This window comes from Pangasianodon hypophthalmus, chromosome 3, assembly GCF_027358585.1.
Source record: "Pangasianodon hypophthalmus isolate fPanHyp1 chromosome 3, fPanHyp1.pri, whole genome shotgun sequence".
Lineage (NCBI taxonomy): Eukaryota > Metazoa > Chordata > Actinopteri > Siluriformes > Pangasiidae > Pangasianodon > Pangasianodon hypophthalmus.
In genome coordinates, this window is record NC_069712.1 from 19,577,284 (window position 1) to 19,601,607 (window position 24,324).

At 39.8% G+C, this 24,324-nt stretch overlaps 2 protein-coding genes across 3 annotated transcripts; one reads left to right on the forward strand and one right to left on the reverse strand.

The window, feature by feature from the left end:
* Positions 1-1,462: 1,462 nt before the first annotated feature.
* Positions 1,463-14,721, reverse strand: alms1 (ALMS1 centrosome and basal body associated protein). Its single transcript, XM_034302920.2, has 18 exons — positions 14,590-14,721; positions 12,669-12,852; positions 12,418-12,532; positions 10,282-12,334; positions 9,998-10,157; positions 8,473-9,468; positions 8,262-8,380; positions 7,167-8,064; positions 6,945-7,064; positions 5,553-5,678; positions 4,506-5,428; positions 4,142-4,259; positions 3,154-3,375; positions 2,823-3,070; positions 2,550-2,709; positions 2,376-2,445; positions 1,954-2,053; positions 1,463-1,838 (listed from the first exon to the last, which is right to left on the reverse strand). The coding sequence occupies exons 1-18, from the start codon at positions 14,632-14,634 to the stop codon at positions 1,794-1,796; spliced, it is 6,702 nt and encodes a 2,233-aa protein (XP_034158811.2). The 5' UTR covers positions 14,635-14,721; the 3' UTR covers positions 1,463-1,793.
* Positions 14,722-16,399: 1,678 nt separating this feature from the next.
* On the forward strand, positions 16,400-22,922 carry si:dkey-33c12.4 (uncharacterized protein LOC560112 homolog). Of its 2 annotated transcripts, none has more exons than XM_034303175.2 (18): positions 16,400-16,583; positions 17,033-17,076; positions 17,261-17,342; positions 17,944-18,116; positions 18,205-18,288; positions 18,399-18,467; positions 18,668-18,859; positions 18,961-19,113; positions 19,295-19,364; positions 19,466-19,556; positions 19,667-19,808; positions 19,939-20,043; positions 20,631-20,721; positions 20,854-20,989; positions 21,078-21,152; positions 21,389-21,491; positions 22,029-22,132; positions 22,415-22,922. In XM_034303175.2, the coding sequence occupies exons 1-18, from the start codon at positions 16,556-16,558 to the stop codon at positions 22,527-22,529; spliced, it is 1,857 nt and encodes a 618-aa protein (XP_034159066.2). In that variant the 5' UTR covers positions 16,400-16,555; the 3' UTR covers positions 22,530-22,922. The 2 variants fall into 2 exon arrangements, with proteins under 2 accessions (XP_034159066.2, XP_034159067.2); XM_034303176.2 differs by lacking the exon at positions 16,400-16,583 and adding an exon at positions 16,600-16,926.
* The last annotated feature ends 1,402 nt before the right edge of the window (positions 22,923-24,324 follow it).

The window sequence follows — 24,324 nt, forward strand, 5'->3', positions numbered from 1 at the left end:
CCAATTGTGTAAAGGTGAGAAGAAGAAACAGTGACTGTAGGGCAGTGGTATTTATTTTAGTTATTTTGAAGCTATCCTGGTGATTCTCACTACTCCTCTCTTTGTCATAGGTTTATAGTTATAGTTATAGTTATTTTCAATTTACTTGCGTTTTTCTGCTTATGTGCTCCAGCATGTAGAAGTGATATAAACCATAGCAGTATATTTTTGAACACTCTTCCAAAGCATCCATCATACTATAATTGCTGGAAGTGTTTAAAAACTGTTCATGATTTACATGCCTCAAAGAGCTGGTGTAGATTGAGGCACTGGTTAAAACTGGAAGTGTGACTGTTCTGTAAGATCTGCTTGAGACAGATGACTAATGGCTTCAGAGAGGCCTTTGGTGGGAATTGGCTTGTTGTAGGATACTGCAATCATGAATAAAGAATTTGTAGTCTTTTGGACATGAGGTCGCTGTAGCTACATACACTATATGGTCAAAAGTATGTGGACATGTGAGCATCATACCCATATGTGCTTGTAGAACATCACATTCAAAATTCGGTCCCCGCTTTGCTTTCCGTAACAGCCTCCACTCTTCTGGGAAGGCTTTCCACTAGATTTTGGAACATAGCCGTGGGAATTTCTGTCCATTCAACCACAAGTCAGGGTCGGGTGAGAAGGCCTGCTGCACAGTTGGTGTTCTAGTTCATTCCAAAAGTATTCACTGGGGTTAAGATTAGGGCTCTGTGCAGGCTAGTCAAGTTCTTCCAGTCCAACCTTGGCAAACCATGTTTTTATAGACCTCGGTTTGTGCACAGGGGCATCGGAACATCAGCTTTCCACTACATTTTGGAGCGTGGCTGTGGGGATTTGCCCATTGAGCCGTAAGAGCATTAGTGAGGTCAGGGCTCTGTACAGGCCACTCAAGTTCTACCACTCCAACCTTGGCAAAACATGTGTTCATGTGATAATGACAATGCGCACAAGGGCATTGTCATGCTGGAACAGGTTTGTGCCCCTTAGTTCCAGTGAAGGGAAATTGTAATGTTATAGCCTACAAAGACATCCTATACAATTGTGTGCTTTCAACATTGTGGCAACTGTTTGGGGAAGACCCACATTATGGGTGTGATTGTCAGATGTCCACATACTTTTGGCCAAATAGTGTATCTAGAAAGTTTTTGTACTGTACTATGATTGTAGCCTACCTTCACTCCTTGGAAGGCCTCATTCCTGCACTCTCTTAAACAGCTAGCTGTTTACAATTGTACATATCATACATAATAAAATAAGCTATGCATTTCATCATTTTCTCACAAAAGGTTGTGTGCAACAACCAAAGTCATTGAATGAGGTGCTTTCAGGCCACAGGGCCTTCATGGATACAGTTTATATGGGTACTATATGCAAAAACATTGCACTGTTTGGTAACAAACACATCTTTAAATCAAAAAACAGTCTACATGGTAAAATCATAAACTGTGTATGTGAAAGTCTTCTTTATTTGAAAGAATTCACTGACAAAACATTTTTTTAATATATAGTATAGGGCACCATTAATAGTTAATATAAAAAAATATAAAACATTAAAATATTAAGACAAATTAAATATCAAGATAAAAAATTTGCTTAAATCAGATCTAAAAGAGCTGTTGTATTCATTTGATCACACACTCAACGCCACCACCACCTGTCTTCTACACTCATATCAACACAGACACAAACACACAGACACAAACACACATTAAGAACAGAATCAACTCTAAATCAGCTCTTCAGTATAACGCTTGGGTTGATATTTCTTCAAACTACTGCCAAGGTGCTCTTCTTCCCAGCACACGGTTAGTGACTTTCTGTAAGAGATGACTCGCGTTAGCTTTAAAAAAACACTGCACACATGTCTGAACTTGTGACTGCATTGTTTGTGCTTAAAAGAAAAACAACTTCTGCAAGTAAACATCTGTTTACCTTGTTAAATAGCTGAGCATTAAGGCGGTAAGTGTTGTACTCCGCTTTCTTCCTTTCTTCCTCCTTCCTCTTCTGAACCTCTGGGAGTTGAGCATAGATCCTAATGGGTTAAACACAAAGATGAGATCATGCTTTCAGGAATTTTTTTTTTTTTTAATGTAATATTGTATATCTTTGACATGCTCCATTTTATTCCACAGTTGAGTAGACCTGGCTAACCACAAAAAACAACTATTTTCCCCAAAACATGATCATCATTTCTCTATCTGGCTTGCACACAATCCTACCTGCTGAATCTTTCTGTCCTGCCTATTCTCTGAGTGTGTACTCCACTGACAGCATGGAGAACACAGCACAGAAATGAAGCATCAATTACTAATCCAGACAGTGTTTTAAACCTGTGCATATTAGTAAGAGCTTACCGCTTGGATCTCTGGATCATCTCACTTATGGGAATAATTCGCTTAGAGGGAAGAGGTGGAGGAGCTGGTGCTGGCAGAAAGTTGAGTAATTAGGTTAAAATGTTTATAAGACCATCAGGCTATAACAGAGTGTTGTTTAAGGTCATGCTGTTTGGACATGCAAATTAAACCAACCTGCTTTTGGCTGCTTCACAGTTGAAGGGCGGTTGAAAAGATCCTCTCTTTCTTTGTTGAAGACGGCTTGCATCTTTCTATCCTCCACCAGCAGACACAGCCTTTTCATTCTCTCCCGAGAACGGGACACAAACTCTGGTCGATGCAACTCCAGCGCCTCCTGCAACATTAGCATTCATACAAAGACTACTTTTAACAACACAGCAAGAAAACGAAAGGAAATTAAATTCAAATATCTTCACCATAGCTAAATCCGCTTATAAGCCAACACACCTGCAGGGAGAGACGGACCAGGGCAGAGGATTTGCTGCTGCCATCACTCTCTGAATGTGTTTTTTGCTCAGGGGGCTCCTCTCTTTCAGCTTGAATGTGTCTTTCTCTAAGCGGCTCTCTCCATGGCTGCGTCCTGGTGTAGGGCTGGAACCAGGCTTGGCCTTCAGTCTGCCCTGCATCTGTTTGGGGCTTATTCTCCTTCCGCGCATCCCATTTCAGTTCATCAGCAGAAACAAACCATGATAAACCTTACAGAAAAGGAAAAAACAACAATGAGGGCCCATGTGAGAGCAAACGCCTCAACTTGCCATCTCCTACTTCACAAACTTACCATTTGGGTAGCAGGTTTGTTTGTTGAGAGCCTGTCTCCTCAGCACTGGCTGGGATTGAACAGGAGCAGCACTGGAAGCTCTGAGAGCAGACATACTGGCCTTTAGCTCACTGCAGGCTGCCGAAGATGTCCTGGTGATTCTGGCACTACATGGAGAAGGGAAGGTAGTGCCGACATCCCGGGTGTCTCGGCGGGTGCCATTTACCACAATCTCCAGATCACCTGACGAATAAGGTAGATATTTCTATAATTTGTTAAACAATCTTAGCTCTCAATGGCTTCTCTTAGCCAAATAAAGCAAGTGTTAATCTTTGCATGGGTAACAAATTTGTTCTGAAAAGTAGTGGGGGCATGGATGAGGGCAGGAAAAAGAAAAATGAAAACTGTACACTGTAACCAACATGACAATTTACCACAGAACAGCCAAACAGGACACAGAGGCCATTTGTGTATTTGCACTGAAAACAGTTTCTGCAACACAAGTATTTAAATATAGCTTAAATGCTAGCATAAGCAAACATCACCAAAATTATGTTGAAACAAAATTAATGTAGTAAAATGTATGTAGAAACATTGCACTAGAGGGTGCAGATATCTGCTATCTATCTTATTTTATCCATTTATCTATACTTATTTGCTGAACTGGTGCTCCCTTGAATTGTTAATTTAAACTCATTCCTTTTCTAGTCATTCCTTGCTGTAATTTCTTTGACATTACTGCCCCGGAATAACCAAACACTTTCTTAGTGACATTGTAGAAAGTGTTGACAAGTTTCTGCCACAAGTTACAATTTAATTGTTGATTACAAAGACCTTGTCCTTGGAGATGTCACAAGGAAAAAAAAAAATTATTATTAAAAATTACCTCACTACCTATTCATGCAGGTGTGCACTCAAGCCAATACAACACTACAGTACAAAAAACATGTCTCCAGCATTCCCTGCATAAATTACACCTACATTTATTCCTTTTTCACTATTTACATACCTGCTTGTATGCTTCTGCTGACCAGTTTGACCTTTGCCCTCTTAGAACTAGTGGTGCGTCCAGTGCCTCTTTGGGAGGGCAGTGTATAAGTACTTGAGGATGATAATGTGTCTGAGGCCTAAGGGTAACGCAAAGCACACACAAGCATATTAAAATGGTTACTGATGGTAGCAATATCTGAATCCAACACATTCAGGCAGAGCAATTTGTCTTTATCACATTAATGTTTTCACAGAACACATTAACACAGAACACTGACACAATAACAGCCAGTACCTTAAAAGCAAACCATAAAGGAGAGATAAGGAAGGATACATCATTCAAGTATACTTTTAAAATTAACATTCATAGTATTAAATCTTACCATGGAGTCATCTGTGTTACTTATTTCTGTGGCAACAGAAACAGGGTGATTTTCAGAGCTACTTTTGCCATGTCCTCTTTTCTGCTTCTTAATGGTGTTATAAAGTTTCAGTAGGCCATCACTGGGCTTTAGTGTCTGACTTCCAGCCACCCTTTCTCTCCCACTGCTAACTCTATGTGGTCCGAAAGCTCTGATCAAGCGCTGTGTGTCGATGGTAGACTGGCTGCTGCTCGTCTCCACAGAAACACTGGCAGACTCGTCTCTCTCTGCAGGACAGCGATAGTCTGTTTCTTGCTGCTCCTTCTCTACTAATTTCTGGTTGGTACTTAAAGACTCCTTTTCCCATGCTGTTTTTGGAACACTTCTCACTTCACTTCTCTCTTTTCCCTTTTTGGTTGTGTCTTTTCCCTGTGTTCTCCTTGGCTCATGTTCCCTCCTCCTACTCTTGCCCTTCTCCTCTCTACTGTGTGCCTGTTTAGATGTGTGTGGCAGGGAGGAGCTGTGTAGGAGGCGGGACAGGCGTTCCAGTCTCTCCAGCAGTGATATTTCTACGTCATTAGCGGCTCGAGTCTCCTGAAGGCTGCATCGCTCATTGAAACGACGCCACAGTTGGTCCAGAGAGCTGCCAATCTCTGCACCAAGGTCGTGAGCCTTCATGTCCTGCTCCTTCTGCCTAATGGCCTTAGTAAGTAAAGGCAGAGTTTCTGTTCCCAAATTATGCTTTTGTACACTGTGGTTAGGATGTAGTTCAGTTGTGCTGTAGTCAGCCTCCATGTGCAGGGGGATAAATACTTCCCCCTCTTCAATTTGCTCAGCTACCTGTTCATTCTCTGGGACATCAGACCTACTGAAACCAGTAAGCTGATAGGGAGGACCAGTATTGCCTCCTGGGTCATGAAAGCCTTTTCCAAACAGAGTGGATTCTGTCAAAGAAAAAATATGTAATAAAAGGGGAATAAAAGAAGATGTAAAAAAGAATTCTTTCATTCCTGTGTTAACGTTGGTGCACAATGTCTTAAATTACCTTCTATGTATGCCATAACTCACCTCTTTTCATTTTGGCCCTCTTGCTGTAAATGCCCTCCTTATGTTTTGGTGTAACGTTCTTGTCCACAAGCTCTCTGGATCCCAAAACCTCAGGGGTAAACTGAGGGGGCACAGCGTCATCAGATCCTATAGATTATACAAGGAAGAGTAGGAGAGACAGAGCTTAAACAAGCTAATTCAGTAATAAATTAGTATAGTTAGATGAATTAGTTAGAGCTGACCCACAAAAAGCTTCACGTCTGCATGAAGCGCATTACTGGGTTCGTCTTTCTCTCAGACAAAGGATACTATGAATAATGCGGCCGTGCAAGGGGGAGGCGCTTAAGACTGTGTAACAATGAGTGCTTGAGACAGAATGAGAGCAAAACACAAGATGGTACAAACAATAACTTGTGACGCTTCTTCCCCATAATAGGAAATGCTATGTGCTATGGACTTAGTACTGTAGTGTTAAATTAGTACAAAATTAGTTTTTTGTTAATGGTGTATTATATTGTTATATTACCTATTTGTATTATTACGCATCTTTCCAAGTCCCAGAGCATGAACACCTCAACACCTCACAGACTTTATCACAAACACTCCCTCATTCATACTCCTAATTCTTGTACACTCTTATCCAGTCACACACTGCTCCACATCACACGTTACCAGTGCTAATTACAATCGTTGAAAGTAATAATGCATTTAGAACAAGTATTAACATTCACTGGAAGACTATTAAATTACACTGGGTGCAATTTTCTTAAACACCCGCGTGTCATGCACTCTACCTAAGGGTACAACACAGTTGCCTTGTACACTCTACATAGAGTAGAGCATACCATTTGATATTCAGGCACAGTAAAACCGTGGCAGAAGAACAGCCAAAAGTAATGCAGTAAAAGTACGGTACATCTCAACCTTTAATTTTGGCTCAAGTAAATATATATGTGCAATCCACATTAAAGTTAACCTTACAAATCCACAGGTGCTCATTTCGCACAAACCTGTCCTGCTCTAACAAAGTAACCTGCATGCTTGCTCACAGACATGTGTGTTACAGCGCAAGCAAGTACTGCCTATATGTACATATTCATTATTCATATTTTACCCTTTTTTAAAAGGAGCTACATAATCTTCAAGGACAGGTTGGGGCCAGAAAACACTCACAGGCCAGGTACACCATTTGATAATGGGCAATTATACATGTAGTTTGCTACACAGAACACCTACTGATACAGTCTGTGTGGTATTCGAATAGCCACATAAATCCTCTAAATGGTCTATAAAATCACTTTAACACAATAGTTTTTGACTTTCAGCACAGTTTTAAACATAATCAAAGTACAAAGTTCTAGTTCTATAGAATAATGTGCTTAGGTGTCGTGCAGCTGTGGCTCTTTTCTGTACCTGGATGGGAGCTCTCCACTGTGGTATCAGAGCGATTAGGGGAGATCTCAGGGACAGACTGTGGCATATAGAAGAGCTCTGAACTTCCGTGAGGTTTATATGGCAATAAAGTTGGAATAGCTGCAGGAAACACACCAAGATGAGTTATACTGTAATAATATGTCTTAGTATCGCACTTACTAAAAGGAACAATAAAACCATATTTAAAATTTTGCCACTTACCAGCTGTGTTAATTAATAAAGATCTACTTGGACCAGCCAGTCTTTGGGAAGGAGTAAAGGCTTGTGGGTATCTGGAGGTCATCTGTGAATATCCACTAACCATTCCTGTGTTCTGACCCTGGTCTTCATTTCTGTCTGTACTTAAGCTGGTCTCACTGGATACAGAAGCTTGCTGTTCTTCAGTGGTGCTGGAGACTGGAAGTGGGACTTCTCTTGAGGTGTTTGGACTGTCTGAGTGATGTGTCTGTGATCCATTCCGCAGCTCTGGGTAACTGCAGGATTCACCAGCAGGAGTGTGAGGTCTCTGGATGGTGTTTTGCTGTAATTTCACTGAAGGTGTGAGGTGGCTATTGGACAAGTGAGGTTTATGATCAAGGGATGAACCCGACTCCAAGCCTGGAGGGAACTCTCGTTTTCCTCTGAGGACAGGCTGAGGTGCCTCTGGGATTGATAATGGGTCATTTCTCTCACTTTCTGGGTGTTCATTTTCATCTCTCACCTCTTTGTCCTTTCCCACTGTCCCCTTCCCCGCTTCATTCTTTGTTGTGCTATTTGTCATTTGAGTCTGTAGTTTCCACTCCTCAGATGATCTCAGGGTTGTGTACGAGTTGCTTTCTAGTGCAGTGTCATTGTGTGCAGCAAGGCTGTTGTGCGTATGCAAGCAATGCCTCGCTGACTGAGGAGAGGGTGTGTGCTGAGGCGCTTCCTTGATGGCAATCTGACTTACTCCATCCTCCAGTGGTGTGTGCAGTGGAAAAGAGTCAAGTGGAATCCGACTGACTCTCTGCAGCTGCTCAGAGAGACGGTCTTCTGCACTGCGCATTGCTGCAAAGCCTACAGCAGGCTGGGGGACAGCGCCAACACTGGACTGGGTACTGCTTTCTGAATCTGAGCTTGACTGAGACATGAGGGAGACAGAGATCAGGCTATCAGAACAAGAGTGATGGCTAGGTAAAGGCTAGAAGAGACAGAAGGATGTTAAAACACTGCAGTTTTATGTTCTTCTGTACAGAATGAATTACTCTGCCTGATGTAAACAATCATTTACTAAAAAAGGGACATTTGTTTCCCTCCTTCCATTGGGTTGTGTCTTACCTTGGTGTGTTTAGTGTGTAGCAGCAGCTCTCTTTTGATCTCCTCGATTCTCCTTCTGTCCTCTGCATTAAGTTCTAAGGCTTGACACTTGCCACCAGACACCTTCATCATGATCCATTCTTTGAAGACAGAATTGTCACATAACCAAAAATGTATGTTTTTTGCAACATTATTTTGAAACTTTGAATGGACCCATTAATTAAATGTTTACCTCTAGCATGGCTCTCTTCAGGATCAGCAGTACTTGACCGGCTGGTAACCACAGAAGCAGACGACTCGCTCTGCAGAAGCTTAGCAACCCTGGAAGCCAGTGAATGCTCACTGCTGGCATCACTTAAAACACCCATTTCTGCCTCTGTTTGACTGTGGGTGGGACTTATCTTAGATGAACTGATGCCAGAATTCTCTGTATGGTCCTGGCTTTGCTGCTGGCTATCTGATATTGAGGAAGTGTGCCCCTGTGTAATCAACAGACTCACAGGGCCTACCCTGTCTGGGTCTGCTGCACTGCATCCCTCAGGCTCTGCTCTCCTTGGAGCCACACAAAAGTCACGTGACTTTGGATTTTCCTCCCTGCCCTGAGAGGATGTTGAAGGTCCTTTGCTCATGTGATCAGACTTTGAAGACTGCTCTAGAGGCCCTGATGAGGATGAGGAGCTGTCCTTCAGGCCAGAGTCTGAAGAAGAGTGAGCTAGTACCAAAGAAATCTTTCCATCAACTGACAAAAAAGAGTCATCATGATATGCTTGTGTGTTCTGTTTCAGTGACAAAAATGGGGCATCGCTCTCTGCATAACATTGTGAGCCAGGGGTGGAGGCCACAGAGAAATGACCAGACACAATGCTCTCTGCATGACCAAGCAAACGCCTGATCTCCTGCAGGGTTCCAGAACCCACCAGAGAGGAGTCCCCTTCTTTAACACCATCCCAGGTCCCAGGAGCAGGTGCACACTCCAGGCTCACCTGAGCTGGCAGGCCGTAACTGCCCTCTCGATGAGAAGTGTCAGCTCCTTGAGGAACACTGCATGATGGAGTATGGTGCTCAGGTGAAGTGCCTGTCTGAAAGTGTGCCATTCTTATACTGCCTGAACTAGCTGGTCTGGCTGGCAACTGAATGGGCTTCTGAATAAATAACTGTGTTAAAGAAGCACTGGAATCTGCAGAGAGCACACTGGAACTGGAGCATGTCTCCTTCTGAAGACTGTCACCTGTAGATAATAGCAACACACATGTCCAAAACGATTATAGAAACAACCCTGAGGAGACAGAAATGCTTTAAGAACTTGCCAGATGGTGAACGCTTTAAATCCTTTAGTACAAATAGCACTGTCGTTTGCCATTCATTTAGGTTTCTTGTGTTTTGTTTCTTTCTCCTTAAAGAATTTTAGTGAAGTAATGCAATTTAAACAAGTTACTGGGTAGTGCTTGGGGGTTGCAACACATAATAAATTTCAAAAGCATATAGTATTAAAGAACTGGGTGGAAAACTAGTAATGGCATCATCTAAATACACCTGAGTGAATTATTCACAATCATAATCAGTAGGATTACACAAGCAAGCAAAATATATGGCTTTTGAAACAAATTCAGAAACATTTCAAGAGGCTATAATAATCATAGCTAGCAACTAAGACAAAGGGGCCAAACCAGCTAAAACTTTAATATATCATGCTATAAGAAATGGGTGTACAAAGCAAATTGTTTAAAAAAATAAAAAAATAAAAAAAAAAAGTTTACCATCAGATTGTTGTATGCTCTTGTTGGGTGTTCCTACTGAGCCTTTAATGGTACACAAATCAGTAGGAGAAAATTCAGGCTCTCTAATGGGTCCACGGTGTGTAAAGGGATTTAAGATTGTTGAAGGTGACTGATCAATCCCCAAATTGTGAAGGTAGAGCTGCAAAGAAGTTGTTTGTTAAATAAACTAATAAAATTATTTTTTTTATCTAAATGATTAATAAAATCTCTATTAAAATATCTACTGATAAGAGCTCTGTGGGTCAAAGTTTGTTTTTACTTACAGGGATTCTGTCTTCGATGTTAAACTCAGGGTGACGTGGGGGGGATTCAGGTCCGGCGGTCCAATAAGGTGCATAGTTGTCCACTTCAAGACTTACGACAGAGGAGGCTGCACCTAATGATGCCTGAAAACTCTGTTCAACATGACAACCTCCTGGAAAACTGGAAACTGGGTTGCTCCTGTTGGTATTTAAGCTCACGCCACTGTACTGATCCACACTAAGCAAAGCAGGGGTCTTTACAGGGCCAGTTCCTGCGTCATCAGCTGGCCTCTGGTCATTGGTTCCACTTGAGGACAGTGACGATTCAGCTGCAGTGGAGATGAAGCCTGGAGAGATGGAATCAGTGCATACAAGCGGAAGCTGATTTTGATTTTGTTGCAGTTCATCTTGCTGGATGGGGGTGATGACTGTTCCAAGAGACGAGTGGGAATGGGACTGAGTAAATGGTGATGGTGAGGTGGATCCTACAGCTCCTCCTGCCTCTTCCACATCCGCACACGACAGCACACCGCTACCTGTCTGAGTGGGTGGAGTGCTGCTATTGGCACTAAATACTGCACATGTCTTGTTGGGATGATGTTGGCTTTGATGTTTTATTGCCTCAGACACAGAGTCCTGTTCTTTCCTCTTAGGAGGTACACCATCAAACCCTTGCAGAGACAAATTGTCATAAAATGACCTGCTGGAATTCTGATTGGCCTTCCAAGCATCAACTTTCTGCACATAACTGAGGCTGGGTAGAGAATGCACTCTTCCTGCAGACAGCCTAGGCTCCTGATCTTTGAGCTGTTGGTCAGATGTGTGCAGGAGTGTGGCTAAAGTAGGTTGATCAAGGGGTCTGTTCTCACATGCAATGACAGGCACATCTAATCCCGGAGAAGGGGCCTCTTGGCTATGAGGTATCTCATGCTGAAGGTGTGACTCTGTATGAACCTCACCTGGGTCCAAAGAAGTGGCAAGTGTAACTCCAGCAACACTCTGATGGCTTGTGGTACTTAGGGTTAATGCTGGTATGTCGTCTGGTTTAGGGCTGCTGTTTTGGGTTGATGTGGCCACTGTGTCTTGATGGGAATATACAGGAGAGAGTTTGGCTGGGGCTTGTGCTCCTCTACCAAGGAGCACTGCAGGTGTAGACTGAAACACAGGCTGAGAGGTCAAAAAGGAACCATCTGCTGCTTGTTGGCTGCCTGAGCTCCAGAGTGCTCTCTGTAGCCCTGCCATATGTACACCACCTTCACTGGCCGGAGTGATATTCTGTCCAGCTGGAGTGTTTTTGTTCTCAGTTTGATTTCTACCTCCTGATGCAGATAATGAGGAATCACTGTGGAGCTGAAGCTGCCTGAGGGGAAGGTCAGTGGTGTCATCTGTTTGCTTGACTTTGGAGCGAACTGTAATATTTGAGATGGCAGATAAACGAGAGGAAAGTGACACACTGCCTCTCTCCATAGTTCTTCTTTGTGATAATAAAGAAGAAGAGCCACCTTGTGGCTGCTCTCTACTCTCAGATGGTCTGAACTGGGGTTCCTTTGTAGAGGTACATGCAGGATCCTGTTTCTGGGCAAGACCAGAGTGTTTAATCTGGCTCTCAGGGGTGTCTATTGATCTTAGGACAGCATCCGTCTGACTGAGAACAGTCTCAGAGGAAGAGGGGACTGCACTGCTACTGGCTACACCTAGATCCGTTTTCAGAAGTTTCTGAGAGGAGTGAACAGGGACACTGCTGCTTAAACCACATGCAGTCCCTCTTCTATCCAAATTAGCATCAAATTTTTCCTCTCCCTCCTTCTGCCATTCATCATTGCTCTCCAGGCCACTACTGTGTTCCTTATCATGAATCTGTGCTGCCTGGTAAGTGCTACTAGGTGACAGGCTGTGCTGTGATAGAGAGCAGCAGCTACTAGCATCCTCTAAAATGGCAGACATCATCCCCAGATGATGCTGTGATAGTGATGGATGTTCATGGGATCTGTGTGTGAGGTTGAACTCTCCATCCACATCTAGACGTGACATCTGAGGGCACCTCTCAGACGCAATGGATAGATCAGGAGACCCCCTTAACAAACAACAGAAAATGTTTAGCATGCCTTCAGAACTAAAAGTATACATTTATCTTAGCAAATCTTTTGAACACCACACCTCAGGGGGACAAACTCTAAATCTGTCTGATGGAGGAGCGTGGACTCCGAAGGTAGGAAGGACTTCCCCTGAGGAATCAGAGTCAGTGCAGGAGATAAACAGCTATCTTGCAGTTCTGCTCAGGTGAAAAGAAAACAACTTCAGCAATTTTACATGACGTATGAAACAGTATGAAGCAGAATCACATGTGATTTTATGCAATTATTTATCAGTACTTGTGGTGGCAATGATTATACTTGTGTTCTGTTTACCTAGCTGTAAAGATTCAAATTTGTCAGCTGCTGGCTGCACGCCTGAGTCTCCTATGACGGCCATTTGTCCTTCAGAGTTAAGTGTGATCCCTTGCAGACCATCAGCTTCCAGCAAGCCTGATGTTTGTCCCAGAAACTGACTAGGATCCTCTTCAACAGGGAGCTGGTGCCATGACTCCAACTCCTACCAAAAAAAATAAATAAATAAAAAAATTAACAATTATATTTCATTCATACACTATTTTACAAATTGTGTAACAAAGCACTGGTTATTATCAGTACTAACCAATTGATATATAAATTGTATATAATACTTACACTTATTATAATACATACACTAATTATTATAAAACATTATATTCAGCATCAGTTATATCCTTGTGGCAATCCATCATTAGAGTGACAAGAATGGATAAACTACTGGTACAGAATACTATGAACTGCATTTCTGCAAACATATGTTGTCCTTGAGCAAAGCCATAATGTGTATGTGTACACTAGGGGGCCATGTCACATGTACCAACCCAAAATGTGCAGCAAACCTAAAACAACATAGAAAGTGTAGAATGTGTGGACAAAGCACTAGACACGATTAAGAAGAATTTACTTGTTTTCACCATATTTAATAATATTTAATAGCAATATTACACTGAAATTTCTTGAAATCCCCCCTGCAGCCACAAAGTTAGAAGCACACAATTCTATAGGATGTCTCTGTATGCTGTAGCGTTACAGATTCCCTTCAGTGGAACTAAGGGGCCCAAACCTGTTCCAGCACGACAATGCTCCTGTGCACAAAGCGAGCTCCATGAAGACATGGTTTGCCAAAATTGGAGTGGAAGAACTCGAGTGTCCTGCATACAGCCCTGACCTCAACCCCACTGAACACTGCATCAGTACCTGACTTCACTAATGCTCTTGTAGCTGAATAGGCAAATCCCCAGGGCCACGTTCCAAAATCTAGTGCAAAGCCTTCCCAGAAGAGTGGAGGTTATTATAACAGCAAAAAGGGTCAACATTTGGAACAGGATGTTCAAAAAGCACACACCAGTGTGACTGCCAGGTGTACATACACTTATATATATGTATATAATGTATCTAGGTGCTGTTTGTGGTACTGTGAAGAAACATGCTGATGCCCTGAAAATTCAGAAGTACAGATCTCTGAACAGACAGTGTGCTGGCACACAGAGCTCCAGGCTCAGTAAATGTAAACACACAGCATCTATGTGCCCAACTGTGGCGCTGTGTACAGCACTAACACAGTAGTTGCATGCAGATCTGTCTGCAGTAGGACTGACAGTATGAAAGCAAAGACACAAAGCTATGCATGCACACCATATGTGAAAACATGACAGGTAGATCACACAGAATGATACGTAGATATATTCCTATCCTTTAGCTTCAGATCGGGCAGATGTGACATGCATAAACAAAGCACATAGCACATAGCACAAAATCTCGACACAACCAACTGTTTCCATGCCCGAAGCCTGTTATGTATGTTCTCAGGAACCTAGATAAGTGTGTAGATCATTTTCAGACAGGCGCTGAGAGGTTGATCTCCAGGCCACCGTACTCACAACATACAGTCAGCTAGCTATCTGTTCAAACCGAGTAGCTAACGTAAGCATCACTGCTGCTGTGCTCATTGGTTCATGTTTGTTTTCTAAACACTCGATACTATTCCACAAACCTTCCACAGTTAACCTATAAAGCTATCTCTTCCACCAAATAAACCTGCGTGAAGCCGGCTGAGCTTGGCTATGCACTTGTTGCTAATGTAACTAAGCTAGCTAACTAACTAACGTTTCTGACTAGTTATGTGACTACCATTTATAAACGACAACTACTCGAATATATTAACTAAAAAAGTATTCGTTTTTTTTAAATCAAGTCGGTGGAGCTCAAACAAACTCACTCTGTTAACAGTTGCTCCATCTTCGCCTTCTCCTAACGTCTCCATTGTTGTTTGAGGAGCTGCGAGTTGTTTCTATGAGAATAACTGACATTTTTCGCGCCTGCGCAAAAGAAAGGAAGGTTCACACACACACACACACACACACACACACACACACACACTCCTCTGCGCAGAATGACTTTGAATACATGTTGTCCCGCACGGGTTTTACACACACACACACACATATGCACACACACGCATATACATACATGTATGTATGTACATATATATATATATATATATATATATATATATATATATATATATATATATATATATATGTATATGTGAGTGTGTGTGTGTGTGTATGTGTGTGTGTATGCTGTGGTTATGATTAAAATGCATGAAATTATGGTGAAAAACTATAACAAACTGGTAACTATAATAAATGCATATGACATAAACAGTAGAGTATTTTTTTATTGTTCTCATAGATAATTGTCATCATTTATGACAATGTTCACACACCAAGCATTTTATTAGGAACATTTGTACACGAAAAGTAATTTTTCTTTTATTTTGGACTGAGAAGATTTTCCACGACACCAGTCACCGGATCTGAATGCAGCAGAACACCTTTGGGATGTGGTAGAACAGCATGAAAGTGCCTGCAGGAATTGTGTGATGTAATCATGTCAACTTGGACCAGAATCTCAGAGGAATGTTTCCAACATCTTGTGGAATCCATGCCACGAAGAACTGAGGCTGAGCGCAGAGGGAGGCTCTACCCAGTATTACTACAGTGTTCCTAATAAGGTGATCAGTGAGTGTATCTTATTTAGCATGTTAAATTTCATTACTATATCACTATCTCATAACAACAGCTACAACAACAACAACAACAACAATAATAATAATAAAAGTATTTATCTTGGGGCTGTAGTTATTTGTAGGCCTGTTTGATCCTGTCGTGGAAAACTTTCTTGAACCAGAATATAGAAGAAATAACTTTCCAAAGTCAAAGGGTTTTGGATGCCAAAAATCAGGACTTTATTGAATCAACCAACAAAGCCGAGATGTCTAGACCATCTGATTTACATAGTCGTGGCTCATGCTTTTATACAATTCTACAAACAATGATCTCATTAGATGGAGTTTTCTCTTTTTTTTTTTTTCTTTTAATCACACACCTGCCTCTCGCCACATTATTTCATTGTCTCTCTGTCTTAGTTTAAACTGTCGTGTGAGCTCAGTCATTTTTGTTTATTTATTTCTTTAAAGTTAACATTCATCACAACCTCAACAATGCACTTCAGTATTCTGGTAGAGAAAAAAACGCCTTCCCAGGAGATATGACAGAGCAAGCCTGGACTGAAGAAGATGCAGTTTATGAATGAGACCTGTGTGCTTATTTTCCCACAAGCACGGGCCACCTGCAAGGTCACACCAGTTTGTTTTAGGTTTCTTGATGCGCATACAGAAGTATTCTCACACAGAAATATTCTTGTAAAATCATATGCATAAAGTCACTCTCTTCATGAGTAGGATGTACTAAACTGTACTAAATCTCTTATTATTCCTAAGTATTTTAACTCTTGATCAGACTTGATGGATTATATGATATACTTAAATCATACTCTGATTAAGAAAATTCTTCTAAAATCCAGCTAAAAGTTTAACAAGCTGAATTATTTCATCGTTTTAAAGGATTTAATTATAAAGGATTAAATACAGCTTTCCTCTTTTATCAGCATGAAGGGACAAAGTGGAAAATTTAGGTAGCTCTTTTGGGTGGGAAGAGAAATGGCGCTAGGCGTAGCGCGGTAGTGCGCATGCGCATGGCAAAGGTCCTGTGTTAAGGTGTGAGCTGGCAGGAAGAGATGTGAGCAGCGTGTTTATAATGCTAGAGTGAAGAAAAACAATTGATTTATGAACACAGTAATAATAATAGCTTTAGTATAACACTACATATATACAATATAAAATGTCTAAACATAATGGCTTCGGACCTGGTAAGTAGGAGTTAGTTTGTCGTCGGCACATGAAACACAGACTCTGGGTTTTTCCTAAACTTGAGCTAGCTAGGTCCCTAACGCTAGCGCGCTAAGTGCGTAGGCAGGATGAGATAGCAGCACTACAGCCACTACAGCCATACTGCATAGCTTTTGAAAGAATTCAGAATTAACACTGAAGTAGAATAGGGGTGTTATTATGTTGGTGTGTTTTTTTTTCTGTAAAGTGCAATTAAGAACATTTTCTAGCTAGCTCGTAGTTCAGTTTTCTCTAGCCGACACATTTGTCGAGATTAGCTCGTTGGCTACACAGCACAAAGTCGCGCGCAGTTCCAGTCAACAGGTTAGACCGGTTAGTCACAGCATTCTCACGTGGTGTACAAAACACACTGGTGTTAGTGTGTGTGTGTGTTTTCATACTGCTTATTTCCAGTAATGTGTGTTCTTAGGTTACTTCCGTATGCTTGAGAACACACGACTGATGCAGACCCATGTAAGTATTTCCTTATTAATGTCTTCCCCTATTAGCTGCCTGTTTTAATATGGTGTCCCCCACAAAATAGGAGGCTCCTGGACTTTATAGTGTTTTACTTTAAAGTCAGTGTTTGTTGGTTAAGATATTACATTGTCCTTTGTTTCTATTTCTTGACTGATTAATACCTGCTAAACTTCCACAGGAGGCTGTGGTCGACTTAGTCAACGGAAGACCTACACATTATGATTTTTTACTTAATGCATTGGGATACGGGTGTGGACTCGGTAAGCTGTAAACTTTTAGCACACTCATGCTTTGTTGTCATTTATTTTGATGACTCATAACTATGAGCATTGTACTGACATATTCTGACGGATTAATCATTTAGCCACAGACTGTAGGTGAGAGGTGGTTGTTTATAGCTACAGAATAATCAGGAAATCTGTCATTACTGTATGTAATACTGTGCATGATATTAGGCTTTTTATAACTAATTTTAATGTAAATGTGCCAAATAGTGAATTATAAAACAAACGGTGGTGGGCGTTTGAACGTCACTTAGAAGGTTCACACAAACGGTGATAGGTTTAGCCGAAAGGATCATAAATATTAAACACACAAGTTTTTTTTTTTTCTTTTCAAGTTTAAATTTATGATCTCACTACAGCGACTCTGTATCAAGGTCACATAGTCTAGCCTCCTACCTTATCATGTCTGTCTTTAAGCGGCTCTATAGATAAGATAAATGGAGCACATTCTCATAGCAGACTTCACCAAGTCTGTAACGCCATGACAGTTATCACAGGGTCCACTCAATCAAGAGATGGATTTGTCTTTAAGGAAATTTGTCTGTGGTTTTTCATCCTACTATTTTTTGTCTTTCAGGTATAGATTACCTTGATTATGAGGATTTGACTGACGACGATGACGACGATGAAGGATATGGCAGGCAAAACAATAGATATTGTGGCTTTGCTCAAAACTTTCTAGATAAAGGGCTTTCCAAACAGCTGCCTGCAATAACACATTATAAACCAGTCAAGTGCGTCACACCCGAGGTATGTGCTGCTTACACACAATTTGATCTGTTATAATATGCTTATCCTGAAGAACTGGTTACAATTGAAATGTGTTATGCCCTTTTAGGAGGCTGCAAAAAATGCTAAAGAACTTGTAGCTGAAGAGGAAAAACTTAAGAAAAAAGCAGAAAAGAAAAAACAGAAGAAAATGGTAATGTAAACATTGCACACTTATGCCACTTATGCTAAGATGATACACCATAATCTTGATGGGGGATTTAAATGTTTCCTTGAGTTACAACTCTTTCTGGTATACTATAGAGGCAGCGAGAGAGACGTCGCCTAGAAAAATTAGAAAAGGAAAATGGGAATAAACATGATGCCAGACAGGTATGCAAATGTTTATAACTATTTTATAAGGGATTAGTACCCAACCAATATTTCTCATCTATTTTTTTTTTTAATTACTGTAATTATTATATCAGTGCTTTGAGACCATGTGTTTGTGAAATTTCGTTAGTACTACAGTGTTGAAACCAAACAGAAAATGTAATTTTCACATGCATGTCTCACTTGTTTTTCCCCCGTAGGTTGATGATGATGATGATGCTGTTCCAGTTAAATCTAAGCCTACAGGAAGAGAGTGTGAAAATAAGAAAAAAACGAGTAACAGTGTACCTCCTGACCCTGGCCCACAGTACAACTCAGTAGCCACAGAGAGCAGTGACAGTTGTGATGATGATGAAGATGATGATAAAGAGAGCTTAGTCGATGAACTAGAGGTTCGCTTGTTTTCTCCATCTGTGATTCATTTTCAACAAGAGTCTATTTAGCACCTGCATGTGTATCTAACAATCATAATATGCAATGTATGTTTCAATAGCTTGATATGAGCAGCTGCTTTGTGACCAACGCCGCAGCCATCGCAAAACGCAAACTTGAGCAGAAACCTAAATCTGACAGGAAAGACAAAAAAGCTGAAAACTTCAAGAAGCATGACACAGCACAAAAAAGTACAGCAGAGCCCCAGATTAAGGTTTGCAAAAAAACTTTTCGAGAAATTCCACTATTATGTTTTTTTAAGTTCTTTCCCTTAACAGCTTTGTAATGCAGTTAGTCAATTCTCTCAATCAAATACACACTAGACAACTTGATTTAAGAGATTAAGATGCTTTTATGTAAAAACAATGCAATTTTTAAACCACATCTATTCACAGAATGTTAATGAAAAGGAGGCATCAGAGGAACCAGTAAAGGACAATGTTACAACGAGCAGAGAGCTGGGAGGTGTGTGGCCTGAAAATATTTTGGTCCAGAAGTCCATTGATTTATTTATTTATTTATTTTTTAAATATGTCCAGTGACCTCTTTTTCCTTTGTATTTTTAGTGCTAGGTAATAAATATGCTCAAACAGGAAATTTGGATATGGCTGTGAAGTATTTTACTGAAGCTATAAAGCACAATCCTCAAGAAGTTAAGTAAGTATTAACATTAAATATGGACATATAATTGCATAGCCCAGATGTTCAGTGTCATTTCCAGAAACCAGCTAAAATAAAAAAAAATTTGCTTGGTGTCTTCTTGACAGGTTGTTTGGAAATCGCTCCTTCTGTTATGAGAAAATGCAACAATATGAGAAGGCTTTAATAGATGCTGATATTGCTCTTTCTCTGAACCCAACATGGATTAAAGGACTGTACAGAAAAGGGAAAGCATTAGTTGGGCTTAAGGTAAATTACACCTTATACTCAGGCACTTTGCATAGAAACATAAATGTATTTATTTTTTTATTATTTATTTATTTTTTATATAAATGTCAGGTTATTATCGCTAATGTCATTTGTTTGTTTCCTCTCTTAGAGATACTATGAGGCTCGTTTGACCTATAAGGAAGTTTTAAAGCTTGACAGCTCCTGTACTGATGCTGCTCAAGAGCTAATGATGGTACAAATAATGCAGTTAATGGTAAGTAACACTGTGTGTGGGTCTTTAGTTAATGGTTGTGCTTCATGAATTGTTCACCTTGCTGCATGGTTTTGATTTAAAAATAATTAGTTCATTTGTTTGTCCACATGAATGTCTGAAGGCTTAGTGAATTCCCATCTGCAAAAGCTGAGATCAGCTCAAATAGTTGTTTTCAAAAAATGATACCAACACAAAGAGGATTTTTAGTTAAAAAAAAAAAAAGAAGAAGAATGATGTTTAACTGAGAGGCTGCTCAGCCTGTAAGGCAATATACCATCTCTCCTGAGCCACTATCACTTTTCAGTTCATGTTTGCATCATCCCTAGAAGCAGCACAAAGAAATCTGACTCAAAGGAACAGTTAAGATTTTGATTCAAAACTGTTTACTGATTATTTAAATATTAAAATACAATAAACATAAGAATAGACCTTTTTTTTTTTTTTTTTTTTTTTCCTTTTTACATGGACTGAAAGACTATCTACCTTATCCAAAATAGTGACAAATTAATACATCTCTTTTGTGCTTGCCTTCTACGTGTGTGCCAGTACTATTTGATAACCTGTTTTTTGCCTGATATTATCTACAGGATATGGGATACACTAGAGAGCAAAGTTCAAATGCTCTGATCATACATGGAACAGTAGAAAAAGCTTTAGAAGCCCTCTCTGGTTTACATGGTAACACCACATCTGTTTAATCTCAATGTTATTCCCAGAACAATGTTTTACAACAATCTTTTTTTTTTTTTTTTTTTTTTTTTAACTAAGAAATTCCATTCTTTTTTTCTGTCCAATTTTCTTTGACTAAAGGTAATATGGCAGCTGCACAAGTGCATGTAGAGGAAGTAAGAGTTTGTCCAGAGAGAAATCCTCAACTTGTGAAAGTCCCAATCAGAACAGTCCCCCAGAACCCACCTAAAGTCAGCACAGCTGTACCGGCTACACCGTAAGAGTCTACTCTTTTAGATTCATGCTTTTGGCTTTAGCTATAAGGGTACTGAGCTGTGTGTCTGTGTATGTGCTTTGACTGGCAGAGAGCTGTTTCCAATCTGGGTTGGGGATCTAGTGCCTGCTATATCAGAATTAAAACTCCATGAGCTCTTCAGCAGGTAAGTTGTGTCATAATCTGAAGCAACTGGCCTTCTTTTTCTAGTTTATATTTACTACTTGAATATAAAGCCCAGACTAGTTCTTTCAGGGAATTATTTTTAGAGAATTAAAGGGGGGAAAAAAGATAATGAAAGAATGTCACTGGTAAAATTGCATCAAAATTATGCAGAATTCAACATCTACAAGATGGAAGTGTTAATTTGCTGTTTGTTTTTTTGCTCATTATTTTTTGTAGATTTGGGCCAGTCCATAGTATAAAATTATTATCAGCAAGACGCTGTGCTTTTGTCAACTACACCAACAAAGATGACTGTGAGGAAGCCATCCAAGAAATGCATGTAAGTGTAAGGGGGGGGGGGGGGGGGGGGGGGGGGGGGGGGGGTTAATATTTATTTCTACTATCTAATGTCATAAAACAACTGGCAAGTACAGGGAGTTGCATGTACAGTACGTACAGTACACAGCCATGAGGTTACAGAATGAAAGGTCACAGTGTATTACTATTCCATAATGGAAAACAAACTTTAGTACTGCAGTGCTTAATAATTTATGTCAATTCTGCAGTGTAAAGAGTGAGCTAGTAATTCAAGAGAAATATTCTGAGTAGAATGTGACCCAGGGATTGTTGTTGCTGGAGGTATGAGAAGTATGTTCTGCAGGGTTGTAACTAGGTTACTCTAGTGCAGTTCCCAACCCATTTCAAACTGTGACATAATGGAGAAGAGCACTAACTGCTTACAGTGACCAATTTTGTATATATGGGTTCTGATGGACAGGGGAGCCATCCTTTTCCTCTGGAGAGCAGGGCCAGGTATATTCTCCTGGATTCCTGGTTGTGGCTCATTTGTTTGATTGTATGTATATGTGTATTTTAGGGCTTTTGTATAGCTGGGACTTGTCTTGTAGTTCGTTACCCTGACAGAATCCATACACATCTTGGTGTATCCAAAGCTGCAGCAACAGATGCTGGAAAAGTAAAGTAAGTAAACACAAATGTTTTCATTTCCCCACTCTGCATTTTTAGAAAAAGATTTATCAGTCAATTTGGCATCGAGGTATAGATTTAAATGTATTCCTTAGTAATATGTACTGTACATGATTTCAGTTCACTTTCCTTTGATATCTCTGCAGGTATTTGTTACATGTTTGTGTTATATATATATATATATATATATATATATATATATATATATATATATATATATATATATATATATATATATATATATTTTTTTTTTTTTTTTTTCTCTCATTTGTGCAGTAAGTTTCCTGATGAGTGCTTTTTCTGGAGGACGACAGGCTGTATCAAGAATAATCGGTGCTCCTACAGACATGTACCAGAACACAAGGGCATTGATCGGCCAAAATTTAAGTGATAGGAAGACATTCAAGTGAAAGAAGGCTAGCAGGAAGTTTGACATTAATCCAAATGTTTTATATTACATTTATTAATGACCACTTTTACCTAAACAAATAACCAAATAAGTGGCAGTATATACAAAGTTATAATCACTGTAACAGAAAATTAACTGGCTGAAATCAAGTTGTTCATTGTAGTTAAAATTTACTTTTATGTAAAATTTACTTTTATGTCTAAAACCAGAAAGTATTGGGACTTGGTTGATCCTGAGGAGAAAGTTTTATCTGTTTTCCCAGCACATCTAAAAGTATTTTATTTACTTGATTAGTAGAACCTGCAGGAGGCTCATTACTACTCTTATTGACAATAGCCTTTTTTTTTTATAAAGTGTAATAAACATTACAAAGTGGTTTGCTGTATGTCCTCTTTCTTATACCATGTCTTTATGGCTGCATACATTACATTCTGTGCAATTACGAGGTTGTAATATAATTGTCTCTGATCATTTGTATTCCCCATTCTTCCCCCATGAAGACACTCAAGACACAATTGATTTAAACAATAAGTCTTGTTCCTTTATTGCTTAAATCAATTTTGTACCAGCTTTGATTTGTTTTTTGCTTTCTGGCTGTTTGCTGTTAAAGGTACAAGAGATTTGATATCACGGTCAGTTTTCTAATACGTTTGGTGAAATAACATGCATAAAGATCCTCCCTGCTGTTCTGTATGTCTCTTTAGTACTTACCATCTCTGTCTTGCTCCTGTTGGTTTTTAAACACATTCAGTGGTATTCTCTTAAATTAGAAAATTTGCTTTGACCGGTGATTTTGGTTAACTTGTCGTATTAGAATTGCTCTTTGTATTATTTTAAAGCATTTTCAAATTGTATAGCCTTACTAGACTTAATCCCAAGAAAAGTTGTCCTGGAAAGTTGTCACTAATTAATTCTTACAAACTTACTTAAGTGCTGCCACATAATGAAATTGCCAAAAACTAATACATATAATATTTTTAAACATAATATGAGGTACATCAACCTTACAGGAGTACATAGTTGGAATGCAATAATGGATGTAGCACATACACTGATGTGAGCCATCAATGGAAAAGGACCACCATAGTGCCGCTGCTGGCCAGTTATTATTTGGATTGGTCAACCCTGCATCAACATGGTAGTGGGATGCCAGACCTGCCGACCTTTATGGGTTTTGCATACGAGTTCTGCATTTTATCATCGGAGTATGCAATTTGTTATAAAAAAAAAAAAAGCAAAAAGAGCCTTCTTCTTTTTTCTCAGTAAAAACAGCAGGTGAGCAAATTGATATCTTAATCTGGATTAATTGACAGCTGCACAGTTGTTTTGAACTTTCTGATATTAACTGACACCCTGGAAGCCCCACCCCCTTCCCCAGTCTCATTTCCTCCAGATGCACTGATGTGCTCTAGCTTTCTGTCAAGGTATATGGAGAATATTTTGAGTTCATTTATGTGTAATAAAATCTATCATGACTTAGCTAACACTAGACAAGCATACATTTAACATCAGTTGACTATATATATGTATCAATAATGGAAAAGTTTTGGCTGAAAATATTCAAAAACAGCACAAAATTACCAAAAGCTAATCCATCTATTATTTTTTAGGCATAATATGAGGTACCTTACTGGTGCACTTGTGACGTAAATGAGAAAATAAATGAAAGAAAAAAATGATAATCAGTTTGCAAATAGTTTTAATGGTAAGGAAAATTAGAAAGTGATTAAAATCCTGCTTGCCAAATCAAACATATATATGTGGTTCACCAGGCAAG

What these genes read in the sequence shown, in the direction of transcription:
- alms1 (XM_034302920.2), bottom strand. Translation starts at nt 14,634, where the DNA reads ATGGAGACGTTAGGAGAAGGCGAAGATGGAGCAACTGTTAACAGA. An exon ending in ATTTGAATCTTTACAGCTAG is followed by an intron (nt 12,533 to 12,668) that starts GTAAACAGAACA and finishes TCACCTGAGCAG; the next exon opens with AACTGCAAGATAGCTGTTTA. An exon ending in TTTATTAATTAACACAGCTG is followed by an intron (nt 7,065 to 7,166) that starts GTAAGTGGCAAA and finishes TGTTTCCTGCAG; the next exon opens with CTATTCCAACTTTATTGCCA.
- si:dkey-33c12.4 (XM_034303175.2), top strand. Translation starts at nt 16,556, where the DNA reads ATGTCTAAACATAATGGCTTCGGACCTG. An exon ending in GCTTAGTCGATGAACTAGAG is followed by an intron (nt 18,860 to 18,960) that starts GTTCGCTTGTTT and finishes ATGTTTCAATAG; the next exon opens with CTTGATATGAGCAGCTGCTT. An exon ending in CTCCATGAGCTCTTCAGCAG is followed by an intron (nt 21,153 to 21,388) that starts GTAAGTTGTGTC and finishes TATTTTTTGTAG; the next exon opens with ATTTGGGCCAGTCCATAGTA.